This window comes from Miscanthus floridulus, chromosome 16 (genome assembly GCF_019320115.1).
Source record: "Miscanthus floridulus cultivar M001 chromosome 16, ASM1932011v1, whole genome shotgun sequence".
Lineage (NCBI taxonomy): Eukaryota > Viridiplantae > Streptophyta > Magnoliopsida > Poales > Poaceae > Miscanthus > Miscanthus floridulus.
Window position 1 is genome coordinate 93,530,446 of NC_089595.1, and position 15,885 is coordinate 93,546,330.

At 45.0% G+C, this 15,885-nt stretch overlaps 2 protein-coding genes across 3 annotated transcripts; one reads left to right on the forward strand and one right to left on the reverse strand.

Moving 5' to 3' along the window:
- Positions 1–139: 139 nt before the first annotated feature.
- On the reverse strand, positions 140–1,515 carry LOC136509853 (GDSL esterase/lipase At2g31550-like). Its single transcript, XM_066504434.1, has 3 exons — positions 882–1,515; positions 532–787; positions 140–435 (listed from the first exon to the last, which is right to left on the reverse strand). Exons 1-3 carry the CDS (start codon positions 1,488–1,490, stop codon positions 248–250), a joined length of 1,053 nt encoding a protein of 350 aa, XP_066360531.1. The 5' UTR covers positions 1,491–1,515; the 3' UTR covers positions 140–247.
- Positions 1,516–2,438: 923 nt separating this feature from the next.
- LOC136511913 (UTP--glucose-1-phosphate uridylyltransferase 3, chloroplastic-like) lies at positions 2,439–14,438 on the forward strand. 2 transcript variants are annotated; one of them, XM_066505938.1, is made up of 19 exons: positions 2,439–3,191; positions 3,687–3,840; positions 4,008–4,157; positions 4,473–4,634; positions 4,958–5,130; positions 5,258–5,324; positions 5,469–5,632; positions 6,071–6,229; positions 8,648–8,739; positions 8,823–8,935; positions 9,550–9,627; positions 9,811–9,906; positions 10,699–10,773; positions 10,852–10,943; positions 11,026–11,188; positions 11,263–11,323; positions 11,743–12,171; positions 12,317–12,371; positions 13,272–14,438. In XM_066505938.1, the coding sequence occupies exons 1-17, from the start codon at positions 2,470–2,472 to the stop codon at positions 11,853–11,855; spliced, it is 2,634 nt and encodes an 877-aa protein (XP_066362035.1). In that variant the 5' UTR covers positions 2,439–2,469; the 3' UTR covers positions 11,856–12,171; positions 12,317–12,371; positions 13,272–14,438. The 2 variants fall into 2 exon arrangements, with proteins under 2 accessions (XP_066362035.1, XP_066362036.1); XM_066505939.1 differs by having other exon boundaries at positions 8,841–8,935; positions 13,272–14,348.
- The last annotated feature ends 1,447 nt before the right edge of the window (positions 14,439–15,885 follow it).

Genomic DNA, 15,885 nt, shown 5'->3' on the forward strand with positions numbered 1-15,885 from the left:
GATGTCATAGAGGCCAATGGCTCACGCATAATCCAAACTATAATAACCTGAGTTGTGATCAAACAGGCCTTTATTTCTCAGAACTTTGTTCAATTAACCTCCCTATGTAAACATCGTGACTGAATATCTTTTCATTCTATACAAATCCTATATCTCCTAACTACCTCAATCTCCTAATTAATCTCCTATAAGCACGGAACCAGCTTCACACACAATGTCATTGCCGTTCCTACAAAACCCAACTAATCTAACTCTGCGTGATGTGAGACTGGACGATGTGGTCGGCGAGCGCCTTGTAGGTGGCCTGCGTCGGGTGCACCGAGTCGAAGAACATGAACTGCGCCGGAGACCGGCACTGCGGCAGCGCGCTGGTGCACAGCGCCCCCATCGCCAGCAGACCGTTCCCGCAGCAGCCTTGGCTCGTCTCGGTGAAACCTGCAACGCACGCAGCAAAGACGAATCAGCAGGTGCTCAAGCTCAATCGATCTAGCCTAGTTTATTTCCGCAGGCTGTGGATCTGTTGCCGCTCACCATATTTCTGGGGATGCGTGACCATGTCCATCAACGGGGTGTACACGTCGACGTACGCAAGCGTGGCGCCGGGGGACGCGGCCTCCAGCTTGGTCAGCATCTGCTGCAGCGCCGCGTTGTACCGCTCCGCGGCCGCGTTCTGGTTGGCGACGCAGCCTCCTCCCGACGCCAGATTGAGACTCCTCGTCACCGGCAGGCACCCCACCGGTGGCAGGCCGGACACCATGAAGTTCCGGGCTCCCAAATTGTACAGGCTCTGGATTGTTAGTTGAGGAAAATAAACGCCATCATTAGCGATAAAAGTTACTAGCTAGTCTTACCATTAATAACTAGATTGATTCAAAACGTACCTGAATGTATCCCTGGAGCCTGCCGATGAGGTAGTCACTGTACTGGTCGATGGTGGGGAAGCTGCCGGTCCGGACTGGCAGTATGAAGTAGTTCATGGTGACATCGTTGGTGCCGGCGGAGATAACGTACAGCGACCTGCTGGCGATCTCGGCGGCCTGGGGCATTCCGATCTTGCCGAGCAGGTCCTGGAAGTCGCCGATCTGCGAGCCGAACGTGGACACCATGGCGGCCTGCGCGGTCAGGTCGTCGAGGCCGGACCCGCCCGACGCGAAGCTGACCCCCGTGGAGGCCTCCGCGACGGTGAGGCCGCTGTCGCGGTACGCCGGGAGGACGTCCTTGACACCGAGCGACTCCACGATGTAGTCGGTGATGAGCTTGCCGTCCGAGAACCGGCCCGTGGCCGCGGCCCCAGGGAAGCCGCAGCCGTAGGGTGCGTGGTCCGCGCGCACCAGCGTGGCCAGGCCGTTGTTGTTCCCCGGGTCCAGCGTCGAGTCCCCGAACGCGAACACGGCCGGGATGCCGCTCGTCGGCGCTGCGGTGACCAGAGTCGAAGCGAGGAGCAAGGTGGCGAGGAAGAACGCGACGGCTGCTGCCAGGGCTCGCGCCATTGCTTCGTGCTGTCGAAGGTTGGCGTGCTTGACTGCTTGGCACCCTTGGTATGGTTTGCGGGGCAAAGGCACCGGTGACATTATATAGTGCATGCGTGATGCGTGGGAGGGGCACGCACGTACGGGATTATGGCACACGCGTCGAAGGTCGGTGTCATGCCTCACGCGTTGCCACGCCGGATGGTCGGAGGCTTTGGACCGTCTGACGTAGGAGGCTAGGACAGCTCAAGTGACCAGCATCCGCACGTTCTCAATTTCCTCTGTTTTTTTTCCGTCTTTGGTGAATTTGGTGTTGTGGCCTCTATCTGTAACTTTGGAGTAATGAAACCGGTCTCCGAACTCCGAAGTGGCCTGCCCGGGTAAGATTGATCGCGCAACAATGAAAAGTGCACGAAAGTTTTGGCTTGCGCAACCAAGGATTCTTTCTAACGCAAAACGCACCGCGTGCAGATGAATTCTTTTGATCTCATCCAGTTATGTCAAATTTTGTATTATACCCACATAAATCTTGCACAAACACATTATTTTGTATTATACCCACATAAATCTTGCACAAACACCTTACACCTGGGAATTCTGATAAAGAAGGTCGGTAAGTAAATTTAACAACAATTGGGCCACGTTTCTTCCTTGTCCTCCAGGGCCCAAGCCCACTCATCAAACACAACAAAACTCACCAGTCGGCCGACGCGCGCAGCCACAAGCCAATAACCATCTCCCTTTTGTCCTCGTCCCGGCTCGGCGAGACCGCGACCGCGACCGCGACCGCGACGCGCGGACCCGCACACCGTGGGCGCCCGAGAATCCAGTAGGCACACCGTATCGCCCGAGAGCATATGCCCGTCCGCCCCTCGGCCTTTCGCTGTCACGGTGTGCTCCTCTTATCCCCCTCCCCGGCTCCCCTTCCCGCTCTCGCCTCTACGGCTCTACCCGCCGGCCCACCCGCCCGCTCCCTCCCCACTGCCCACCACCAAAACACATGGCCTCTCGCGCGCTCACCCCTCCTGCTCCTCCCCACCTCCGCCTCCACGCCGCGTCCCTCTTCTCGCCGCGCCTCCCACTCCCGCACACGCGTGCCCCGCGCTGCCGCGGCGGGCGGAGCCGCCGCCTCCTCTCCGCGCTGCCGTCGCCGTCCCCATCGCCGGCCTCGCGCTCGCAGGGCGTCTCCACCGCACCCATCGAGCGCGAACCACCGGGGCCCGCGCCCGCGCCGCCTCCCCCCGCTCAGCAGCCGCGCCGGGACCCGGCGATCGCCGCGGAGGTCGCGCGCCTCTCCGCCGCCCGCGAGAGGTTCCGCGCGGCGCGCACGCTCCGCGACAAGCTCCGCGCGCTCGACGCGGAGCCCCGCGTCGCGGCGTTCTTCGGCAAGGAGTCGAGCCACGGGGTGCTGGGCGCGCTCGAGCCCCGCGAGGTGCTCCTGCTGAAATGCCTCGTCGCGGCAGGACAGGAGCACGTGCTCGGCCGTGAGCTCGACTGGTACGGCGGCGACGGCCACCACGAGCACCACCACCGCAACGGGGCGAGGGGTGGGAGTGCCCTGCGGGATGCGCTGTATAGCCTGGCCGGTTTGGTCGGGAAATGGACCTCGGAGGGAGTGGTGGGTGGCGAGAAGGGGAGCGAGGAAATGGGGGTGCTCCCTAGACTGCTCAAGTTCCTTGACAACATCGAGGAGTTCTACGACTGCATTGGAGGCATCATCGGGTGAGCATTGCTTGCTTGTATGTGGGAGTAAACGACGAAGTAGTACGAGTAGCCAAATTTGATACGTGCTGGAATCAGAAGTTAGTAACTGAAAAAGGTGCAAAGTAGTAACAGCATTTACGAGCTATGGCATCATATTTAAAATTGCAGTCATACGGGAAGGTGAGTTGAGTCATGTTTTGAAACTATGAACCTTCGAACACATTTGATTAACGTTAACTGGATGGCCCTAACAAAGGATGCAACTGGTTACACCTAGTGGGACGTTTAACTAGTTCAATTTTATCTCGGTCCCCTTGCTTTGAAATCCGGATCAGTTCAATCAGATGAGTTTTGGGTCGACCCAATGACCAAAAAAAAAAAAAAAAAAACAAGACGTGCATCCCTAGTTCTAACTTATCCCCTTAAGCCATTTTGTTTATCTGGTTGTTAATCTGTTATATCTAGAAGAGTATTAGTAGTATTGATGTTCTTTACTTCCTTTATCCACATCAGCTATCAAATTATGGCATTGGAGTTCCTTTCAGCCTCTAAGGATCGCATGCACCGACCTAGCAAAGACAAGTTTGTTGATTTCCATGTTCCCAGTGGACTTAATTTGTTGGAGGATAAAGAACATGCATCTCAAGCAGCTCTGTGGGGAATTGAGGTTATTTCGTTTACAACATTACGCCATTATCTGAAATTTACGATAAGGATGTCAATACTTGGTTACTGTTCTTATTTCAAGTGCAAATTATATTGAGTAATGTTGCACATTAAATAAGGCATCTGTATTCTGTTGTAAGGTACAAACTGAAATATGATGTTTTCTAGGGTTTGCCAGAACTAGGTGAAATTTACCCAATTGGTGGTGCGGGTGATCGTCTTGGTTTAGTAGACTCAGATACTGGTGAATCCCTTCCTGCTGCATTGCTCCCTTACTGTGGGAGATCTCTGTTGGAAGGGCTGATAAGGGATCTGCAGGTAACTTGTTGTGCATATGAAATTCCTCTTTGCATGTAGTTTCTTTTTTTACCGACTTATGGTGTCTACATACAATAGTAAATTGATGTTTCTTTGCATATAGTTTCTTCTACTGTAACACCTGTTTTTACACACTTTGATCATGTCCGCTTAAGAAAGGGATATCATTGTTGCAGCTAGTTTTTTCAATTGCTTTTTGGTTGTGTAAGTGCCTTGTTATTTTTGGACTAGTTATGTTTGTAAAGGCTTAAAATAGCTATAAAGCTCTATACCCAGTTATTATATAATAATGTGAAGCGCTACTTTGTTTGGCAGGCTAGAGAGTTTCTCCACTTCAAGATCTTTGGAGGTCAATGTATAACCCCAGTTGCAATCATGACTAGTTCTGTGAAGGATAATCATGAACATATAATTGCAATATGTGATAGACTTGATTGGTTTGGTAGAGGCCGTGACAATTTCCGGTTGTTCGAACAGGTATATAATCAGGGACTTATATAATATATCCATCCATTAGAGTATTCGTTTGAAGGGCGGGCCTGGTGCAAGCGGTAGAGTACTACCGACTGTGACCGGAAGGTCCTGGGTTCGAGCCGCAGCCTCCTTGCATTTGCACATCGCAAGGGTAAGGCTTGTTGCTAATACCCTTCCCCAGACCCCGCACAGTGTGGGATGCTCTCAGCACTGGGTACGCCCTTTTTTATTAGAGTGTTCGTTTGTAGTCTGTAGAATCGGAATTTAATCATTCTGCCCACAAGTTTTATGAAGCTCTAACTAAATTTCTTCAATGGTATCTGTAGCCTTTGGTACCTGTAGTAAACGCCGAGGATGGTAAATGGTTAGTCAGCAAATCACTTTTTCCTGTTGGTAAACCTGGTGGTCATGGTGCTATTTGGAAACTTGCATATGATAGAGGTGTACTCCAATGGTTACAAAATTGTGGCAGAAAAGGTGCAACTGTACGCCAAGTCAGGTTGTCCGCTGAATGATCTCTTTTCCTTTTTGGGGTGTCAATCAATAAAACATTTTGACAGGATATATTTTTTTTTGAAAAAGCATTTTGACAGGATATAATTGTGGATTTTGTTTGTTATTTTCAGCAATGTGGTTGCTGCAACTGATTTGACCATGATGGCATTGGCAGGAATAGGCCTTCGATGCAATAAGGTAAAAGAAAAGGCATTAAGTACTATCCTATTTTGAGGTGGCTCCCGTGTGTCTCTGATACAAGTCATTATATAATGTCTATTTTTGCACCATCAAATTGGTAGTCTGTTGTTTGAAACTCTTTGAGTTGACATCATGCTTCAGAAATTAGGTTTTGCATCTTGTGAGCGAAGACCAGGGGCTACTGAAGGAGTGAATGTCCTTATTGAGAAACAAAATCTTGAGGGGCTATGGTCATATGGCATCACTTGTATTGAGTACACTGAGTTTGAAAAGTATGGCATCCCAGAACCTACAGTAACCGGCAGGTAATATTTCTTTAGGTCATTCTCAACTGCATAAAAACCATGCACTCTTGAAATTGGAATGCAAGTATGCACATACTACTCTCTCTCTCTCTTGGGGGGGGGGGGGGGGGGGGGGGGGGGACATGGTTTTGTTGCTTCTTCAAAATACCACTTAAAGTTCACCAGAAAAGTTTAGTCCACAAAACTAATTTCTGTAATATATTTTGTTGGACTAAGCTCACCTGGATGGCAATCATTTGTTGGTATTACATGATGATGATCATAGTTTTAGAACATTTGTGTTCCGTGCTGCTTACCTCTTTCAAAGAATACCTGCTTCAGTTCAGTCAGTTTAATTGGATGCAGAGAACCAGTGATGTGTTTAAGATTGATATTTTTCTCTATAAGATTACAGTTCAATATTGGCAATATCTTATCAATATGTTTCTCTAAATTTAGTTCGCAGGTTAGCTTTCCAGCAAATACGAACATTCTCTATGTTGATCTACAAGCAGTAGAGGAAGTTGGATCTCGCAAAAATGCTAGTTGCTTACCAGGGATGGTGCTGAATTTGAAAAAGGCAGTATCGTACGTCAACCATCTCGGCTTTGAGTGTAGGTATTTCCTTTCAGTAATTCACCTTAAACTTCTAATATTGTTTATATGCCCACTGGCAACCCTTGAGTTTTTGGTAGTGGATGCTTAGGGTTAGGCTTATCAGTTATCACATGATGATTTCAGAAGTCAGCATGGCTATTCATTTGCCGCATTAGTTATTCATGTATAAAAGACTTGTCTTTATCAGTTTGGCCTAAACTTCTGTATTGCTTTGTGGTTGATGTAAATTGGCAAATAAACCTGCAAGTAACTGCACTGAGGTGGCTATGCTTATTTCTAGTGAATAATAGATAATAGGGAAATTTTGCCGTGGGACACTAGAGAAACACATATTTGGCCAATGAACACAGCCAACGTCAAAATTTGTTGGCAGACATTACAAATTCGTGGTTCTTTGTCAGAACACACCGCACCAACTATTTTATTTATTTTTTAGTTTAGAGGAGAGAGAAGGTAGGGGAAATGTCTAAATTGCCCTGTCTTCTTCAACCTCTGGTTGTTGGTCAATTTGGTCGTTCACTGGCCGGCTGGCGAGATCCAGACGTCGTCCTTCTCCGACCAAGCAAGCCAGCAGGGGACTGGTTGCCGGCGGCGACCTGGGCAGCGCCCAGTGCCAGCAGGGGCGGCTGAGTGGGTTATGGGCGGAGCGGTTACGGCGGCTCGGCCCCTAGCTGGAAAGCACGGCAGCGGCGGCGGCAAACCTCCCATGGAAGCGTGCAGCAACGACCTTCCCAGCAGGCGCCACTCGCCCCCGACGAGGCCGCGACCCCGTCCCAGCAAGGCCGCGAGCCCCCGACGAGGCCGCGCCCGCCCCCGGTTGTGGCTGCCGTCCACCATGGTCGTACCCCGGCAAGGTCGCGCCCACCCCCGTCCAGGCCGTGCTCACCCCACGCCATGGCCGTCGGCCTACCGTCCGACATGGCCACGTGCAGGAACGGATGGAGTAGGCCATGGGCGGCGCTGTAGAAATGGAGGGAGCGGCTGCGCGTGGCGGCTTGCAGCTCCACGGGCCAACGAGCGCCTGGCGCTGTCGTGTTGCCGGCTTAGCCCGGCCGGAGCTGCTCCCAACCCCCCACGCGCATAACCCTCAGCCATGGCTAGCGGACAGAGGTAGAAGATGACTCGCAGGGGCAATTTAGTCTATTCACTGCCCTTTCTCTCTCTCGAACCATGAAAATGAATATTTTAATGAACGTGGTGTCCAGCGGCAAAGAATTGTGATTTCATAATGGTACTGGGCATATTTTGGAGTTGGCGGTGTCCGGTAGCATATTAGGTGTTTTTGCAGTGTCCCTGAGCAAATTTTGCCTAGATAATAGATAGGCCCCTAAACATGAAAGGTGTTCAAACTGGACCCTGTTCTTAATACTATGATAGAAGTATATATAACATATTGTATAATCGTAAATCACCTGGCAAGGTGAGGCAAGTGCAGCGAGGTAACATGAGTGGAGGAAGAGAACCAAACACGCCCAAAATTTACAGCACTACAATCAGAATCACATTTTGGAGTAGTTTGCCTTGCTTCCCCTCTATCTTCTTCTCCAGCAGTTAGAACCTGCATATGCACTCAGCTGCTCAGGCATGCGGTGGAGATCAGATCCTGGCCGATTCCTGCATCTATTCGAGCCACGATAGGGAAGGAAGCAGCATCAATTGGAGTTTGTGATGATCGATTCGGGGGACAGCAGCACGAATTTGGACTTGAGTTTCACTGGCCGGAGAGCAGCTAATTTGCGCTTGTGTAGATTGGTTTGATGGGTAGCAGTAGATTGCTATCCACCTATCCTTCTGCTGCCAAGCAGTAAGTCCTTTTTGAGGTTTGTGGAACAAGAAACTTGATCCCAGTGTCAACTCCATGGCCCAGCGATGTGGAGGTCAACTTGCATCACAAGGTGTTGGGTTCTGAAGTGAAGGCGCCAATTCAAGCAAGGAAGCTCGATTTCAACTACAAGGTGCTCGGTTTTTACCACAAGTTGCTTTATAAGCGCTGTGAGTTCATTAATCCGGTGGGAAGGCATTGATTCAGCAGGGACTGTCGCTCCAGTGGATGCAGAGGAGCTTGTTCAGAGAGGAACAATGCCAGCAAAGCCAACCTTGCCTGCGCATGAGAGCCAATTTGTCTCACCAGCGTGGGCATGAAAATCCTTGCCAAGTTGAGCTAGATTGCAGGCCAAAGCCAGTTTTTGAGACTGCCAAACGCACAGCCTTGGCATGCTCTTTATGTACTATTACGTTGTGATGAGTATTGACGACATAATTGCTTCTGTAAGATGTTGTCTTGTAACTTGTATGTGGGAATAAATTGGCATATATATGAAAGTCACATTTAATTATTATGGTTCTATTGCTTATTCCTTTTAAGTCATTTATTATGATTCTACTGCTTATTCTTTTCAATCATTTTTTTTTTGACAGTACTGCTGGAGGCAGGCTAGAGTGCACAATGCAAAACATTGCAGATGATTTTATGAACACTTATAACTACAGATGCAGCAAAGGAATAGAAAGTATGTAGGTAGTTAACATTTGTTAACCGATTTATTGATTTTTCTGTGCATATATTTATTCACTTCGTTACGTTGAGTTTTAGCTATTTCATATTTAACAGGTGAGCTTAACACTTTCATTGTATATAATGAAAGGAAAAGAGTCACTTCATCAGCTAAAAGGAAGCTGAAATCAGAAGACAGATCATTGCACCAGGTTAATATTTTTACCCTGTCTTCCAATGCATAGATTCACATGCCAATCAGTGCAGGACTGCATATTAACAATGCTGGCCTTCTACCTTTCCTTAGTATATACAATAATAAACTTTTTGTCGACATTCCTGTGTAGATGTACATTTTGTAAAGCAGTGAATCACACAAACTTGCTTTTCCATACAAACTGTAGAAGTAAAATTATCTTGTGTTGTTAGTTACTTTGTGTTCCTCAGTTTTGTGTTCAGTAGGTTAGCAATCAGCAATGTGTAGCGCCAAGTATGCTGCCTGATATGCTGATGTTGACTTGAATGAGTTTGGTGGCCCTAATGGGCCTGCCAGGCCTTATTTTCTTAATGAAGTGGCATTAGTTCTGCACCTACAGCTAGATAGCTCAGCCCATTCTCTTACAGAGATAAAACTGCTTACTTGCTTAATTTCTTCTGGAGACAAGGTGTATTGATAATAGCATGATAATATTGACATAACATCTTTTCTGAAACTATTACATCTGTATGTTGTTGTTAAGTCTTATGTTATAGAACTTGCAGTTGTAACTTAGCTGAAATTATTTCTGACTCATGTTTCAAAATATACACTTTGGTTGATCTACAGACTCCAGAGGGTTCACTCCTTGACATTATGCGTAATGCTCATGACCTCCTTTCCAGTTGCAGCATAGATATCCCCATGGTAATTGTACTTCTGTACCTTGTCTGTCTATGAATTTATTTCACATTTGGCATGAGTTAGCCTTCCATGTTATATTACCTACAGGCGTTTTGCTGGACTATCTTTTCTCATAATCTATTTTAAGTATTTTTTAGTCATGAAGTGTTTTTCTTTTAATTTATTTAAAACATTTTCAAACATCAGGTTAAAGACAACAGCGAGTATATGCATTCTGGACCGCCATTTCTCATATTTCTTCATCCTGCTCTAGGCCCATTTTGGGATATCATACGACAAAAGGTATGGCATTGTATGCATTTGATGGGTAAACATAATATCGGTATCTTTCTTCTCCCCATTATTAGATAATTTATTCTACCTGAGTTATGTCTTTGAGCTGCAACTGGCCAAGCAAGATTCAGAAGGGCAGAGTTATTTTCCTTTGTAGTCCACTTTGCCTATGTAGTTTTGAGCAACAAGATTGACAAGGCAATTGCTTACCATCCCTCATGAACATTGAGCATAACAAAACCTATCATTTGACAGTTCTTGACACATGTCATGGTATACTCTTTGATCTGCATTTAGCTTACATATACCAAGGATTCTGTCAAAAATGAACATTCTGTTGTTTGGGACAGTACAGATCATTGCCGCAATACCTGAACGCAGACTAAGCACCTTTCACTGTTATCTAATGTGACATAATGGCATGTTCCTAATATCTTATATGCATAAAATGTAACGTTGAGCTTGAGCATGTTGTGCATGAAAGATATGAACTGTTGTGAATGTTTGTAGATGGGTCACTTGCAGCACAAGAAACTTGAAATTGAATGAAAGACTAATTGCTTGTGTCATGTCAAAAGATAAAAAAAAAAGGAAATGCGGTAGAATTACCATTACAAACGTTCTGTGAGATGGGAAAGCTGGTCCTTGCTCCATGCTGCCCTGTGTAGTGTGGAAGATCCTCTACGGACTGTTATGCTCAGTTGCTAGTGCTTGACTTATTACTTCTAAACATTGTCTATATCTTTCGTTCTATTCTTTGCCTTGTCTACTTTTGGTGGTCACCAAAATGTCTCCATGCAGTTCGTAGGTGGTTCTGTTTCTAAAGGTTCAGAGTTGCAAATAGAGGTGGCTGAGTTTCTATGGAAAGATGTTGAGGTAACAATCAAAACGATAATTTTTCATGTTACTTTGCCTGTTTGTACAAACTAAGTTTATTATGTTAAATTCTTAAAGCTGGATGGAAGCCTTATCATTCTAGCTCACAACATCATGGGTTCAACCAAGAAGAACAAAAATGGTGAACAGATACTGCACTATGGTTCCAGGTTGTAACCTACTTTTAAACACATGGTTGCTATAAACATCTATCCAGTTAGTATGGAACTCTAATGCCACGTTTGTTGAAAGGTGCGGGAGATGCAGACTGCAAAGTGTTAAAATTGTGAACGAAGGGATCAATTGGACTTCTCCAAATAATGTCTATTGGAAGCATGATGTGGAGAGATCAGAATCTGTAAAGATTATTCTTCATGGAAATGCAGAATTTGAGGCAAAAGATGTAGTCTTGAAGGTGCAATTATTAATAGACAGCATTTTTTATTTATTTGTTGTTCTTTGTCTTATTTTTTCCCCTTGTTTTGGTAGGGTAACCATGTATTTGAAGTACCCGATGGTCATAGAATGTGCATCATTCAGGACAGAGCAGGTTTGTTAATTAGCAGTGTCCTATGATTCTTTCTGTGCTCTTTTTTATTCATTTGCAAGTTGATGAGTGGGTGAACATTTTAGATTTTACTTTGCAAGTTGTGAAATTTGTTGGCCTCTAGCCCCCCACTAGATATAGCCATTTAAGTCAATTATCCATTCTAATTACAAATTCGTGTTCTGAAGTGTGAATCATTTTATTCCTGCTATTATGTGCAATGGATATAACTTGGTCAAATTTCGTTCTCATTAAGAGTAGTAATAGTTAGGTTTCAGAAAAGATTCATGCATACATGCATAAAAATAAAATATGTTTGGGTTGAAAGTTCGCTTCTATCTTTACTCCCCCACCCCACCCCACCCCACTATTATGTCATGCACCCAACGTTCCTGATGAATGAATTCCTTCTTGTCCAACAGGTTTTGTTGTTAAATTGGATCTTATACGCGACGAACTGATGGACAGTGGAACCTGGCATTGGAAGTATGCAGTTGATGGCGTCCATGTAAAGTTGAACATGGTAGAACTATAAGGGGTATCAACTATAGATTCTTGATTCATTGATTTCCGGCCAGCTTAATTTTATTGAGGGCACACTTGACGTTGGTTAACTTTAGTCTAGATTGTAGGTGATGACATGTTGTAAAGATAAGGGAGCTTTGTTTTCGTACAGTACATCTGAACTATTCCCTTCATTGAAGAGGTGATGTACAAGAATAGATATTTTTCAAATATGAGGAGAATACTCGTTCTCCAAAGTTATCAAAGAACTCGTTGTTGTATTTGTGTTAGTTTGTGGGTGTCAGACTGTCAGTGGCACACAGTTACAGCTTATTAGTAGATTTCAGGTATGTTAGAATCGCCTCTCTTAGTAAAATGTTAGTCTGTTAATTATATTACCTTTCGGATTTGGATGTTTCAACCATTTTGGTGCTTTTCAGGAATTCTTTTTTTTTTTTTGAATGCGATGGAATTCTTTTATTTTTGCTGCAGCATTGTAATCGATCTGGAACATTGGTGATGAAACCTGAAACTGGCTACTTCACAGGTAAGGAGAATTATGCACTGTACAAAATAATCGGGTCTGAGGTAACTGAATATGTGTTAACACTTAACAAAGTTAGGAAGCTCAACATGGTGTTACAGTTGAGCTTTATCAACACAGGTTTGTGTATTGTCTGCATGTCAGTGTTGTTTTGAACTGAATAGCACAGTCAAAAATCACTTTGAAGATTCTCCTTGAATCGCTATTCAAAGATGCTGACTTATATTTTACAAACAAAATTGATTTGCCAAAATGTATTCTTTGAATGAATGGCATCTGCATAGTCATATTAGACATTCTTATTACTTAAAGAGTGTTGCTGACTTATAACAAAAATGCTATACCATTCTATTTGATTTAGTAAATTGGTTTGCACCATCTTCAAAAATAAAAATGGTATTCACTTGATTTATTGGATCCTCTACCAATGGCTGAGATATCAATTTGCAATTGTGCATTTTATAACATGCAAACCAGATTGTCTGAGCTATTAATTGTTTGCTATAAGATCCACATTTTCGTAGTATTAGTTGGTCAAGTTGTACTTCAATTTTGGCGTGCTCTAAGTTCATAAAACCTAGTTTATGTCTGTATGGTGTTTCATCTTGCTGCGGCATTTGGAGCAACACACGTGTTACCAGCACCACAGATGGTTTCCATTTGATTGTTAATTTAACTCCATCCCAGCAATTGGAAGGTTGCTTTTCTGTAGTTTTATTAAGCTTACATGTTACATGACGTTTAAAGGTATATTTCGCATTATTTGTGATTCACTTTTTCACAAGTAATGCCAGATATAATGATATCTAGTGCAACCTAGCCCTAAGGCTTAGCTGTTTGACTTGGTGCATAAATAATTGATGGGATAGCCGCCGTATTAATCTAGTACTACCTGTTACCCAGATACTAAGCTAAAGCGGTGACATTGTCCACTAGCTTCACCTTGCCAGATCCAGGAGGCAAGCTTCAAACTGATTACTTTATTATGGCTCCAGAAGAAGATTATCTCAACTTGGTGACTCAATGATTCAGCAGTGTTACATGATGGTGGACATGTCTCCCAGCTGTTGAGCTCCAGTGAGTATTTCCAGTGCACCTGGGTACTTTGTGATCTGCATTTGCATAATTGCATGTAGAACAGTACTAATGGGACTTCATAAATAGTTATTCTGATACTGGTTGCTCTGATCTCCACCTGTTTGCCATAGCATGCATTCATGTGCTTCAACACTTCATGCAAGCATAGATGATGGACACTGGATATCAAGTTGTGTTTAGAAAATACGTTGGTGATGATAAATTAGAGAGCCATTAGAATTTAGCAGACTGTACTAGTTGAGATTAGCAACCGCCCGGTTAGACGGTCATTTCCTTACACAGTGTTGTTTCCTTATTGTATAATGATGTTGTTTCTGAGCTACTAGGTCTGTTGTCTAATGTTGTTCTGAGCTATTAATTGTGTGCTGTAAGATCCACATTTCATAGTTTTGATCTAGTGGTGCATCCATTTTTGGCATGCTCTGCTTTGGTATAGGGTTATCTTGCTGCAACATTTGGAGCAACTCACACGCCTTGTTAGGGCCACAGACGGTTTCCATTTGAATGTTCGGTTAACTCCATCCCATTATTAGAAGTTTGTTTTTCTGTAGCTTTATGAAGCTTTACCAGACGTTTTTAGGAGATATATGGCATTACCTGTGATTTGCTGTTTTACATTTATGTTGATTGCTAATGCAACCTGGCTAGGAGGTTCAGTTGGTTGATTGGATGCATAATTTAATTACATGGTATCACTCTTGTATGAATCTACTCCGGCGGATGGATTGCCTGTTCCCCAGAATCCCCAGATTCACCTTTTCCGACCCAGCCACCCAGGAAGCATTCCTCAGATGGACTGCCAGGACCAGGAGTACTTTAGTGGTACCGGAAGAAGTTTATCTCAACTTGTTGGCTTCATTACTCGGCAATGTTACATGATGGTGGACATGTCTCCCAGCATTTTAGCTCCGGTGAGTGTCCCGGTGTACTGTCACACCCCGTTGCCATCGGTGAACACCGTCGACGTGAGAAACACAAGAGGAGCACGAGATCGGAATGACAGAGGGAAGATTCCTCCTGCTGAGTCTGTATTGTCTGAAATGCGATAGGTTTATAGAGTCTCACGGAGATGGCTTAATACAGACCGGTTCTGCCCTCAGGGCCCACACGTCATAGACGTTGCATTACATAAATGATTGAATACGTAATCATAGATAGATAACGCCTCCTTTAGGTAGTCATCGTCGTGGGCTTGACAGCTCCCCCCGCCGAAGTGCCTGCTTGCCCCCAAGCAGGTGCATCTGGAAAGCGATGGTGCACAAAGGACTTGAGCTGGGAAATATGAAATACCGGGTGAATTTGGCTACTCTGAGGTAAATCCAACCGATAGGCCACTTTGCCAATTTTCTCCAGGATGGTGTATGGCCCATAGAACTTGTATGCTAGCTTGGGATATGGTCGGCTGGCCACTGTGGACTGTGTATATGGTTGGAGCTTTAATAGCACCTGATCGCCAACCTGGAACCGGAGATCTACTCTTTACTTATCAGCCATGACTTTCATCCTATTCTGAGCACTGGCCAAATGTTGCTTTAGAGATTGAAGATGGAGCTCACGGTTCTCAATGATTTCAGCAACAGTTGGTAATGTAGCAGGTGATACCAATGGTGTTGCGCCCACTGTTGGTTCATAGCCATACAGTGCTTTTAAAGGAGAGCAACCGAGAGAGGAGTGGAATGTGGAGTTGTACCATAGTTCTGCTAGGGAGAGTCAGGACTTCCAGGTTTTAGGAGCATCTTGGACTGAACACCTCAGGTACATTTCTAAGCACTGGTTGACCCTTTCAGTTTGCCCATCTGACTGTGGGTGGTAAGCTGTGCTGAGGGTCAATTTAACTCTGTAAAGCTTGAAGAGTTCTTTCCAAAAAGCACTGACAAAAATGGTGTCCCTATCAGAAACAATGGATTGTGGTAACCCATATAACCTGACCACATTGTCCATAAATATATGTGCTATAGAGGCTGTTGTATAAGGGTGTTTGACGGCCATGAAATGTGCATATTTGGTTAATCTGTCCACTACTACAAGAATGACATTGTAACCTTGTGATTTTGGAAGACCCTCTATAAAGTCCATAGATAGATCCATCCAAACTCCCTGAGATAATGGTAAGGGTTGGAGTAAACCTGTAGGATGAGTGTTGGAATGTTTGGCATGTTGGCAGACCTCACATTGTTTGATGTAGCTTTCCACAGCATGTTTCATCCCTGTAAGGAAAATGGACCCTAGGCCCAGTTACTTTGGATTTTGGTGTTTGATGACCAACATAACCAAATTAGACTAATGAATTTGCTAGTGATTGTTTTGTAGTTCAATAGGGTGCGAGATGTGACTTGGACAAAGGCAATGTGATGATCCGATGATCAACACCATAAGCAAGACCTTAGAAGCACAAGAGAAGACCCAAGATATCAAGCAA

Bases quoted from the DNA above. Each gene is read 5' to 3' on its own strand.
- LOC136509853 (XM_066504434.1), bottom strand. From the start codon at position 1,490: ATGGCGCGAGCCCTGGCAGCAGCCGTCGCGTTCTTCCTCGCCACCTTG. The intron at 788-881 runs GTACGTTTTGAA...CTAACAATCCAG, and splicing joins GGCTCCAGGGATACATTCAG to AGCCTGTACAATTTGGGAGC. The intron at 436-531 runs GTGAGCGGCAAC...CGTGCGTTGCAG, and splicing joins CACGCATCCCCAGAAATATG to GTTTCACCGAGACGAGCCAA.
- LOC136511913 (XM_066505938.1), top strand. From the start codon at position 2,470: ATGGCCTCTCGCGCGCTCACCCCTCCTGCTCCTCCCCACCTCCGCCTC. The intron at 3,841-4,007 runs GTTATTTCGTTT...GATGTTTTCTAG, and splicing joins CAGCTCTGTGGGGAATTGAG to GGTTTGCCAGAACTAGGTGA. The intron at 9,628-9,810 runs GTAATTGTACTT...TTCAAACATCAG, and splicing joins GCAGCATAGATATCCCCATG to GTTAAAGACAACAGCGAGTA.